Source organism: Chaetodon trifascialis, chromosome 21, assembly GCF_039877785.1.
Source record: "Chaetodon trifascialis isolate fChaTrf1 chromosome 21, fChaTrf1.hap1, whole genome shotgun sequence".
In the NCBI taxonomy this organism is placed as follows: Eukaryota; Metazoa; Chordata; class Actinopteri; order Chaetodontiformes; family Chaetodontidae; genus Chaetodon; species Chaetodon trifascialis.
The window spans coordinates 14,161,124-14,173,179 of record NC_092076.1 but is presented as its reverse complement, the minus strand read 5'-3'; the positions used below and the strand labels follow the sequence as shown (position 1 = coordinate 14,173,179).

At 44.4% G+C, this 12,056-nt stretch overlaps 1 protein-coding gene across 5 annotated transcripts in view; it reads right to left on the bottom strand.

Moving 5' to 3' along the window:
• Positions 1 to 12,055, bottom strand: part of grid2ipb (glutamate receptor, ionotropic, delta 2 (Grid2) interacting protein, b) — a 35,566-nt gene extending 23,511 nt beyond the window's left edge. For 3 of the 5 annotated variants that reach the window (XM_070991444.1, XM_070991443.1, XM_070991445.1), the window contains exons 1-5: positions 12,029 to 12,055; positions 10,928 to 11,076; positions 6,977 to 7,230; positions 6,548 to 6,877; positions 5,960 to 6,114 (exon numbers count right to left, since the gene is read on the bottom strand). In XM_070991444.1, the coding sequence (XP_070847545.1) occupies positions 5,960 to 6,114; positions 6,548 to 6,877; positions 6,977 to 7,222 (731 nt within the window). In that variant the 5' untranslated portion in view covers positions 7,223 to 7,230; positions 10,928 to 11,076; positions 12,029 to 12,055. Of the gene's footprint in view, positions 1 to 4,354; positions 4,446 to 5,959; positions 6,115 to 6,547; positions 6,878 to 6,976; positions 7,231 to 10,927; positions 11,077 to 12,028 lie in introns of those variants that run through there. The other 2 variants (XM_070991446.1, XM_070991447.1) reach the window with 1 other exon arrangement.
• Between the last annotated feature and the right edge of the window lies 1 nt (position 12,056).

Genomic DNA, 12,056 nt, shown 5'->3' with positions numbered 1-12,056 from the left:
TTCTGATGCCCACCTACACCAGTCTGTTGTGCTCTGACTCGCTGATCTGCTGCTGATCTGCTGATCAGATGAATCAGCCGTAAGCAGGCTGGGTGTAACGCGGCCTGCGAAAAAACAGCACCAGCGGAGTAATTAGCAACAAACTCGCTGATCGAGACGAGAAAAGAGATAACAGCTACCACTGCACGTGTCCACGGGAAGCTAATTAAGCTGCATAAAAACAACTTTGACAGCTAAATAAAGCAATTAGGACAGGCTCATTGTACAGAGCCGAGAGAGGGAGAGAGAAAAAGCATCTTCACAGCAAGCGCGAGGCCTGGCCACTGTTCACTTCATTACCCATAGCTGTTTAAGCACTTTATTAAAAGGCACTCAGGTAAATATAGAGAACTTCCAGCCCTGTGCCACTCCACTGCTTTGTGGATTATAATGAAATCTCATTTACAAGTGGAACCTAAAGGTCACAGCTTCCTTTAACAGCACTGGGCGCCTGGATGAGGAGCTCATTTGTGAAAAGACGGCCTGTGCAGGCAGGCCTTCAGTGACAGAAGAGATCGAATCAGAGGACGATCTTCATGAAGCTGACGCAGGAGCGAACAGCTGATATTTTTAACTGCCAGTTAAAATGGCAGATGATGATGGGCAAACTATGTGCTGGCGACACTGTTCTTGATCAATCTTTGCCATTTCTGCACTGCGGGCTCTTGTTACTTATGCAGACACAGATATATCTGCACTGCTGGCTGATAATGTCAGACGTGCCACTCTAGATCAGCTCTGCGTTCACATTTTGTGAACCCTGTCGGGATGTAGTCTCTTTATGTGATGCTGCGAAAAGGTCAGAGATTTTCTCAATAGAGGACAGACTGTGTACAAACTGAAGCCAAGTCATGCTGCTTGTCTGGAATAAGATGCAGACGCAATCACTGCAGTTGAGTTCAACCAAGTCCATTATTATCATAAGCTGAAGGTAGGAGAGGGCAGGACATATCTATGGAGTAAAAAGTATGATCATAGACATATAAAAGGGAATATTAAGAATGAAAAAAGAAAGAGAAAATAAACAGAGAATACAGACAGACTTTGGGCCCCTCCAGTGGCAGCATCATAAAATACAGTGTGGCTGACGGCACTGTGCTGCGTGCTGCTACGCTCTGTACAGGAGCTTTCCATTCAGCACCACAAGGACACTGGACAAAAGGACCGGCGGTTTCTGACACGATCCTCTTGCGTCCTGCTTGTGTAATGTACTGTTCCTGACTTTCAATGGCTCACAACAGGTGCAGTGTAACAAAATATGATTAAAGCAGCCATTTAAAAAGGTATGAAAGGGGCACTTTCACCAACTTTACACATTAACATCAGCTGTTCTACTCTAATCTACCACTGATTTATAATTACTCTTTTTAAGGATAATTATTTAAATAACAACACAAAAAATAAAGCTAACAGTAACTCATATTTCTTCACTTATTGCCAAGATGCTGTAAGTGTTTTTAAGTTAGCAGCTATCCCTTTAAAAACACACGTGATTTGCTTCAACTGAATGCTGCCGCTCGTTTTAGCGTAGCTGTCACCTTTAAGAAATGGTGGGTATCTCATTTTTGGAACAAGTCTGTTCAGTTAAAGATATAGGCCACATATTCTTAGCTTGCTGTCACTGTCTGCACCGTCTGATGGGGTTTGAGGTGCACATACATCTGACTGCAGCCTGAACACAGACTACTAGCTACAATGAGCAGACTCCTGAGATATAAATAAATGTTCTGTAGTGATGTAGGTGTAGCGACCCACACAGTCCCTCACTGTTTGTTATCTTTGCTGCCCTGCTATTTGTCATCTATTCATATCACAGTGATAATATGTCTCAGTCTCTCACACGGTATGTGTCTGTGTTGGGCTGTGTGCAGATGTGTAATGCAGATGTTCATCCACCTCAGATCGCACAGCCATCTGTTGAAACAGCCACCTCATCACAAAAAAGTTTTCCGCGTCAACTCTTTGAAACTAAATGAGTGCTCTGATTTGACCTCATTTATACAGAACAGAGATCTATAATTATCTGAAGGAGGGTTGTGGAGGAGGGAGGAAGCAAGCAGGGAGGAAGGGACGGATTTCTCAAAAGGGAGGAATGACAAGGAGAAAACTACAAAAAGGAGACCTCATTTCATCTCGAGTGTCCTGATGTGGCTTAAATGTCACAGGCGTGAGGCTGCTGCCATGTCTGAAACACACACAGAGGTGTGAAATAATGGAGAATCTTTCTTTGTCCTGCCAAAAAAAGTGAAGCACAGCGGTGGGTCACACATTTAAGGATAAAGCCAGCGGAATTAAGAGATAATTATATGATTTCAAATCTGTTACGAGCATTGCTGGGTGGTCGGCCTGCGTCCAGGAACTTGTCCAAAGTAGATGATTAAAAATTGTGCTGGTGAAAAAGGTCAGCACACTGGATTCATGAGAGCGCCAAGAACACATGATCAAAGTACGACCATAGTCATATAAAAGGCATGATAAAAAATAAAGAATAAAACCAAAAACAAACTGAAATGAAACATAAAATGGGGAAATCTGTGAAAATATGTTGCATAACATCGACAGAGTTGCAGGTTTAAGCATGGCTGCAGATAACCTGACGAGCCAGATGGTTACACAGAACCATCTGGGAAGTCGTCCATGGAAACGGTTTGGAAAAGGGCGAGCACTTTCAAAAGATACTTGGCAGGAGATCGAATGAACCATCTGTCTATCACCATTGATCACGGGCAAACTTCGACCAATCAGATCAACGAACCATATGTTGTAATCGGACTCTTGCCGAAGCGAGTCGGGAGGAGAGTGAGAACATGTTTTCCATTGAGAAAAGCCTTCAGCGCTGCTCATCTCTTCGCTTTTCTTTCGATGAAGAAATTCTCTCCAGTGCTGATAGAACTGATGCTAAGGCAGCGTCTACGCTTACGTCTTCAAGAGTAGTTTTGTTGTTTTCAAACAAAAAGATGCTCCTCCGGCCGGTAGCTGCCAGTTTTAGCTAAATGAATTCTTGGCTCGCATGATCTCGTGAATCCAGCCGCCTCCCAAGGTAAGACCACACAATGTAAATTCAAAATTTATTTAACTATAATACTATAACATTTGAATGCAGGAAATTTAATATTAATCCATCAGTACTAGTTGCGATATACCAGTCCAGACAAAGTGGTGGACTGACCCAATCTGACTGACCAGCACTGCCAACTCTAGAGCGACGCCACCGCTGACGCTAAAGAGCAAACTGTCATATTTGGTCCATTGTGGTTTTTGTTCATCCCTCAGCCTGAACAAAAAGCAGCTCCTTATCCTACCATTAAAGATGAATGGACTGTGTACACTGATGAAAAGACACAACTCGCACTGCATATCCTGGCTTTAGTGCTGTTTGTGCTCATCACCCACTTGATGAAAACAGTTTGCGAGGTGAGTGCGAGCGACCAACGTTGCTCATCTTGTGCGGGGTGGCAGCTCAAACGGCGGTTGCAAACGAGCTGCAGCCGCTGCCTCCTGCAGTTAAGATTAAACACCATCATTATCAGCACTAAAAAAGAAAGAAAGCTTTGTGCACAGCATGCACATCACAGTCAAGAGGAGCTACTAGATCCACCATGATCAACCACTGGCCACTCATGTTCTTCTACAGGGCACAACTGTACTGTAGGTAAAAAGGTGGACCTGCTTTGAAACAAATCTCCATGATCGTAATGTTTCCCATGCAGTTACTGGCCGACCAGCCAAAAGTGTTGTGCTGTTTTCAGAGAACACACACAGATAAACCTTAAAAGGAATATTTATATCATCTGAAAAATCACACATTCAGCTCAAAAGCACGCACAAACACACATAGGTAAACACAGGCGCACACCCTCAAACACGTGGCAAGAGATTACATACTAAAAGCAGAGCATCACTCATCCTAATGACTTCAGCCACTAAAGAGACAATAGCTTGTCTTTATGTTGCTATCTGTGTTTCAACTCGCAGTGTCCATCCAAGCACGGCCATGTCTTATCAAACTACATGAACGCACTGTTGACGCTTCACTTGTGTTAATAAATTATAGATTTAAAGCTTGAGATTTGCCTTGAAGAAAGCTTTCGAAAATGTCGAGGGAATAGAGGGTTTCGAAGCTAAAAACATCAGATAGCAAATATCACCAGCAGCCGTCGTCTGGTCTCGGATTACATTAAATATTCACTCACCTCCCGCTTCACAGGCATAATCACTGTGATGGCACTTAAATAAAATTGTGGAAATTCCCTCCACATTTCATAAAATCTTGAACAAATTCAACTAAAAAAAAGAATGGAAAAGGTATACTCACCCCAGACAATTCATTGTTCTAGTTGTCACCCATGGCTCTGAAATCAACTAAACCTAAACACCAAGTTGCACCGCGTAATAGCTACTGCCTCAGTGCTGCTGGTAAAAGGTACGGTGGGGCCTCGGTGCACGGGGGAGGCTGTCTTTACCAAGTGTCAAGGGAAAACGGTCACACACCGAGAGGAGAGCAGGGAACGGCCCGAGCTCTCAGCAGAATAATGAAGAAGAAAATCCATCAGAGAAAAACACAAAAACCCTCCCTCAGCGAGAGGGAGAGAGGGGGAGAGCGAGGTAACAGAGTTGGGAGATGGGTGGGGGATGAAAAAAAAACACAGAGATGGCATTAATATTATTATTGGTGCTCGTTCAAATAGGAGGGTCCTTCATTATAAACATACCAATGAGGAGTTCTCAGTCGATAGAGGCTGAATTATTCATGAGCAATTTAAAGCCGATAAATCCCGTCACCCTGCGTCATTTCAGGTAGGGGAACAACGAAACTACCTCAGCGCTGACCTCACACTGCTGGAAAGCCTTCTTACAGTGTATTAATACCACTGAAAAGACTTCAGAGTGGTGTAGTAGTGGAGGGAGCCAGTGTAGTAAGATAACAAAGGGTTTGATTGGCTCAACTTGTGGACGAAGAGCAATCTGCGGACGAACTGTCTGGGGGTTTAGAGAGAGGCAGGAGCGCTGGTCATTCTGGCACGCCGGCGGCCTCAGAACTGGCTATCTGAGGAGTTTTTCACGTTTAGTCGTGTGGCGTTATTCCACTTCAAGGAAACACTCATGCACACACCTTCAAAAAAACCTGTTGGCTGCAGCTTTTGGCTCAGCTTTTTTTTTTTTTTGGATGGTCACCGGTATTAAATTGTGTTTTCATGAAGCGAGTACTCAACTCAATCCGTCCATGCTGTGATTCAGTTCACGCTGCCAATCCTCATTTACCACTAACAACTCTAAGCTCGGGCCTCTCCACGTGAGTTCAGTCTCCTGGTTTCACTGACACTGATGACACTTTAAGCGACTTGGAGGGTGAGTGTGGATTTACTGGTGGCAGATGGAGCCCACCTAAACCAAAACTGGAGCTTTAAAGTAGCAGGCAGCGGGGGAGACCCCCCTCTAATCCATCCTGCAACAGAGCGAGCAACAGGAAAAGCCTGTTTGCGTGGTCATTATGAATTAATTCCCTGTAGATTATTTTACTTTTCGCTGGGACTTGAGAAGGACAAGTGAGAATGTGCGTGGGATACAATAATAAGAGTAGGAGTCATAATCCGGAAGCTTCGCCGCGGCACAAATTTAGGATTTTTTGGGGAGTATTTTGGCTTTAATGGACAATTTCAGAACACAGAATGACAAGAAGGATGGGGAGAGACAGAGGGGGATAAAAGCAAGAAGGGGCCTCCAGCAATATTCTAACAAGGGATGTCTTGGTTATGTAATGTGTCTCAGACTGCTCAGGATAATGCTTTTTATGATCGACAGTTGGCCACTTTCACAGTGTTTTCGAAGGGTGGATTAGAGAGGCCGACTCTGGTGCTCTACTAGCAGTTTATACTAACTATGGTTGTCAGTCCACTGTAACGGGAGCTGTGGCTCTTACCTGATGCTGGAGATGAGCTGTCGATGCTCGTCGGTGGTAAGTATGTCGGGCAGGACCGAGGCCAGCCACTCAACTCTCTTCTCGGCCGCGTACTGCTTCAGCACAGAGAAGAGTTTCTCCTTCACTTCAGGGTCGTCGCCTAGAATCTGGTCAACCTGACGGAGGTCGGGTTAAGATGTTAGAGGCTGGGAGTCGTTTGAGGACAAGTCAGTAAAAATGAAGAAAACGGGGGAAGGTGCTGTCACCTCGTAGCTTTACACAGTGCCGGGCTGTTACCATAACAACACTTCATCTGCGGTTGGGAAAGGAAAGCAGCCTTACGCAGGGCTACATTATTTCAGCTTGGTCTTCTCTACTGCACGCCTTTTTATAAGGAAACTCAACAAGCAGATTCAAATGTAGCAAAGCTAAATTCTGATTGGTGCACAGAAATCACCTTTTTCCAACTTCAAACCAGTAAGAAGAGCCCCAAGAAACCTTGTAAAATAAGCAAACTGTTCTAACTTTGGCAGAAAAGTTTGTGTGTATGCATGAGTCCATTTCTCACAGTCAAACTGGACTCGGCTGAGATTCTGTGTCTAAACATACCTTCCTGTTGAACTCCAGAGCTTTATGTTTACGGTCCAGTCTCGCCATCTCTCCTCCCATCTGACTGTCCTCTATGCTGATGCTGTGTTTCTGTCTCGGGCCGAGGCACAGCACCCCCAGACGGAGCGTTCTCCCCTGGGAGGCCTTGATCAGCGCCGCGGCTGTCTCGTGCTGCCTGACGGGGATGCCGTTGACCTCCATGACATAATCCCCGGCCCTCAGACCGGCGCGGCCGGCTGGAGAGCACGGTGAGCAGTCCTCCACCAGCAGGGGGCAGTCTCCCACGATGGTGAACCCGAAACGACCGTCCGGACCTGGTATGATATCCATCTGTGAGGGAGGGGAAAAAAAAAACATGAGAAACTCAAAAGGCTCTGGATCAGCCAGGATTCCCAGTTACTGCTGCGACTGATTCAAAGGCTGTGAGACCTGCTGTATGCGGGACACCACTCCGATACTGGGAGGGATGTTCTTCTGAGTCTGGGCGATGGCGATGACAGCTTGTGGACCCAGAGTTGACACATTGTGACCCTCAATCTCCAGGACCTGGTCCCCGGCCTGCAACCCCGCCAGGTGGGCGCTGCTGCCCTCCTCCACAGACAGGATGTAGCTGGGTCCATGCCCTCCCAGCTGGAAGCCGAACTCCTCAGGCCAGCCCTGGTTGGACGACGGCATGCTGAGGACTTCAGAGAGGAGAGGATGGGATAGAAAAGGTGAGGTGAGAAAGAAAAGATGGAATATTTGACTGCGCTCTGGAGGTTCACTGCCGACAGAAAGGTGCGAGGTTATGAGACAGCGTGCTAAAAAATAGAGGATAAACACACACTTACCCACTGTGGCCAATACATTCAAATCAATCGACATCGCAAAAACACTTTTGGCTCAAATAGTCCTTGGCATGTTTTGCAATTCTAGGCACTCGTAGCCCGTCTCTCCTCCCTCCTGCTATCTCCCGTGTCTCAAGTTGTACTATCGAGCGCGGCTCTGTAACCCTCTACCCTGAACCATGACACACTCAGCGGTCCCTGACCTGGTTCACAAACTCCACAGCAGCCAATCAAGTGAAGGCATCACAGAGATTGTGACCTTAATTAGTTTGAGAGACAAAAGTTCCTCCAGCTCTCTTTTTTTCTTTTTTTAACTCATGCACATGCGAGCCTGCCCTGTTGAATGGTAATTATGCAATACAGTTGCAGAGCACATCTCTGGCTGCACTGATCATGGCTAAGCAGGTGAGACATAGAAAACAGCATCAAACAACAACCAAATAAGGTAAAGTGGCAAATATAAAGGCGCTTGAAGGCCAAACCTTAGACTGAAAAATGGTGAATTAATCCCTGTGAGTTTTCAAAAACATCTCTAATACAGAATTACACAAACTGACATGTTGGCTTTTGCTAAATATAATCAACTGTAAACCCTCTAACGCAGCTGGAAGTTAATGATGTGCTCCACAGCCACAGCAGGACACACAGTGGACAAAGCTGATAAAAGACTTACAGAAATCTTTAGATGGATACCGAGAGCCCCGTTTGCTCTGCCGAAAAGAGTATCGGCCTTTTTTGTTTTGCAAAAACTTCTTCATCTCGAACGTCAAATGGCAGGTGGCCTGCCAGCAGCCTGATATCCAATCTGTCTTCTCAAATGTAATGCTTTAAAAAAACTCCCCCCTGATCACCCTGCGACCCAAAGTCAAACGGGACGGATGACGAAGTCAAAACATTGCCCCATTCTTCCACCCTGAAGCCACAGCTGTGTCCTCATGAGCAAAGGGTGAGTGTGCACGAGAAGCGAGTGCAGTCTCCCTGTGAGTGTGTCAAGGAGTTAGTCCTGCGTCTCATGCCTGATTCATCCCAGGGCCAGCCTGCTTGCACAGTGTTAATCAGAAAACTGGGACGCATGCACCCGCGCACCTCGGTTCCTTAATAATTCTCTCTCCAAAAAGGGTATTGTGAGGCCTCATTTTTCTATAAATACACCAATGTGTCTTTTTCCTCCTCCTCCTCTCTCGGCTAGGTGGCTCTCTGAGGGACCGCTCCTGGCCCAGAATCACTCTGCGTCGATGCAAGGAAGCTTGATGAGTACTAATTGGAGCGTCTGCTTGCCTGGAATTCTGTGCGTCCACGTGTGTGTTTCCGTGTGTGTGAGCACACTGAAGTGTTCGGTCCATTGAGAAGGAGTGGGGGCAATTTAAGACTTTAGCCTGTAGGATTAGAGGGATTATGAGCTGAATCTTCTGCTCCTGCCCCCTGTCATTATTACGGAAGGAACACACACTCCCCCCTTTTGATGAATACATACACTGACAATTGTGGAGCCATACAGGAAATATGAGTACCATTGGGCAAATATTATCTGGTAACAAGTCAGGATGTGTGACAAAACAATGCAGTGTCAAGATACAGTCTGTATAGGAGTTTAAGTCAGAGCTGGAATGAAAACATTTACAATTTAGGCTTCAGACTGATAGAAAACAGGTGAGAAGTGTAGAAAAATGAGAAAATGCTGGTGAAAAGTGGTGTTGTCTATGCGTATCTCCTCTTGAGCGAGCAGCAGCGTGCATTGCTGTTGGCCAGAGAGCCTCTTTTTAATCCCCAAATTTTTTGAAAATGTCCAAATCCTTTTGCCTTTAATCTTATAAATGACCATTATTATGTGCCACTAATAATAAGGAGGGAAAGGGTCACAGCTGACGAGGCCGCACGACAGTGAAATCATGATATAACAGAAAGAGGAATGAGATAAAATGTGCTGTGGATTTTTTTTTTCCTCTGGGGTTGTGTTGCAGCAATGTCACACTCAAGCAGAAATGTTTTAACCTTGCCCATATTTTACTGCACTAATCTATATGTTGATCCATAAAAACAATGCATCCAGTGACTATGAGTAATGTGGAACTGTGCGCTGTGTAATGCACATGTGCATGCAGGTGCATTATTTGTGCTTCATCATCATCATTGTTTGGCTCATTCACACAATACGGTTTGGGTTCACTCTCACTGTTCTCATAAACCTGTTTTCCAGTCAGACCAGGCAGCTGTTTTTAATGAAATAGCTTTGATAACTGACTGTACTCTTGCCCAGAAACAAATGGCAAAATTAGCAACTAGCTGCTTAACATAGTTCAGCATTTATCAGCTAAAGGCAGAGATATGTTGCTCAGGAGGTGGTGGAGACCAAATCAGAGCTAGAAGGTTGAACAGTGGTCACAGAAACATGACTCCAAATGAATGCTAATATTGCTCCTCATCTGCTCGATGAGTAAACTGGTAATTGCTTGCTCACACAACAGTCACACACTGCTCATAACATTTCAAGGCCAAGGTTTAGAATTGGTACCTATCCATTGCACCCATACAGGTGTTTTTATCACATTACTACTTTAGACATATGTACATCTCCAGGCTGTAGTACTTTTTTTTTTCATCTTTTTTGCACTTGTTAGTGTGTCAACTTCCACCTTCATCATCTGTATGAGTTCATGAAGTTTGGTGACCTCATGTAACCCCTAGTACAAATAAACTCTACTTCAACCGCAGCGGAGGTCTCAAATCAGACAGAATAAGTGTGCAGGGTCAAGAGAAATTAACATGAATACAAAACGAATGCAGCTCTTTTTAAGAATAACAATGACTGAGTGCAGTTTTAAAGAAGAGAAAAAATGATTTTTCTGACAGCAAAGAGCTGAGAGGGTTGACTTCCCTTAAGATTTTTTCTATTTGAAAATTAGCGCAGACTAAATCTAACAAATTACTTCCACCCTTGAATTTGAGATTATATGATGTTAAATCTGTGGTGGGTTTATCAACAGCAGCTAACATGTTTCCGTCAGCAAATTTAAATGAGAATTCATTAGAGCTGAAGAGAAAGTACTGAGGAAGCCTGCAGGTTATTGGAGTGTAAACTGTCATTAGGGGCAAAGTACCCAATAAGGAACAGGCAGTCCGGTACCCAGCTGAATAATTAAACACCAACGTCTGTATCTCCAAACAGAGACTGCTCACTTCAATCAAACTCTCCTCTTACACTACATCCAAGACGGTTACTCGTGTGTGACAGAAAACAGACATTTCATAGGCAACTGAGTTGGACAATAACGTTTCAGCGACTTCACTCACTTAGTAAAACTGTAATAAATTCTTATTCAAAGAAATCATTTATACATTTGAGCATTTATACTTTATACTTTGCAAATGTTTTTGTGTTAAAAACAAGGAACCTGAAATAATTTATCTTTAAAACAAGCAAAACTTGCCCTTCACTTGTCATAAAGGAGGTGAAAAGCACTAAGAAACACTCCTCAACCCCAAACTGCAGCTGAAAACACACTCGGTGTATTGTGACCATCCACATATCTTACACAAGAAAAACATCTCGTACCTTTTTAAGCAGCATCCATAGACGTGTGTGCAGAGCTCCTGAGTAATGCTTCCCTCTCCAGCACTGTGAGCCGTAATATGAGTGCTGGGCCATGTCGGCAACCAGATCCAACAGGTGTCTTGTGATGCCTCGTGGCATTGTGTGGAGCCCTGGATGGCAGTGACAGAGAGAAAACAATATGAAGTAACTGAAGGTTAGTTATTTATGTGGGCGCTGATGCCAAAACATGGAAAATAGTCCACTCTTTTTAAGTGATCTGATTTGCTTTGAGGTCTGCGCTCTTTGCATGTAATAAACTGACCGCCTGAAGCTAAGTGAAGGTTGAAGTGTCTCACATCTCTTCATCCAGGAAACAAGACACATTTCTGATAAACACATGGGAGACTGGAAACTTTTAAAGTCTGAGAGGAAGTGATGGTGATAGTTGAAAAGAAGCACTCTGTGGAAAAACAATGCAAGCATTCAAGACACTGCAAAATGACAGCCTGACTTCACTATGAAACAATTATTTGCAAGATTTTAAAAATCATGATGGATGTCATGCGTGTAACTATGAATATATAAACAAAGAACATATCTCTATCAACATACTGCTAGATGCTGACAAACCTTTTGCCCCACCTCCCTGCTGCTGTGTCAGCCTCTGCATGTTAGCAAGCACCCATCAGCTGTTAGCTTGGAATTGAGCTACATCGATGCTACGGAAGTGGCATTGTTTACAGAACATGTCCATGGACCAAAAGTGAAGCTAATGGCTTCGGCGCTAACCAAACTAACTATGTTGACGTGAGATAAACACTGAAAGGCAGCTACGTGTGAGCTGGGATACAAGGTAAGGGGGAAATTAATGACTGCATGGCTTTAACGAGGACAGAAAGCGGGATTAGATATGCAGCTTTGCTAATGCTGGGCGCAGGTTAGCATGCTAACGTAAACTTGCTCATGAGAGTCGTTTTAGACGACACACCCTTCATTATTTTCTTGAGAAGTCTCCAGAATTTTTAAGCAGAATAAACAGAAGACGTTAGCAGCAACGTTAGCAACATTACAGCTTCGTGTTGAGTTTTCTACCTGTTCGTTGTGAGTTTGGACTACACACACCTGTTGTTTTGTGTCTCTCGAGCTGCCA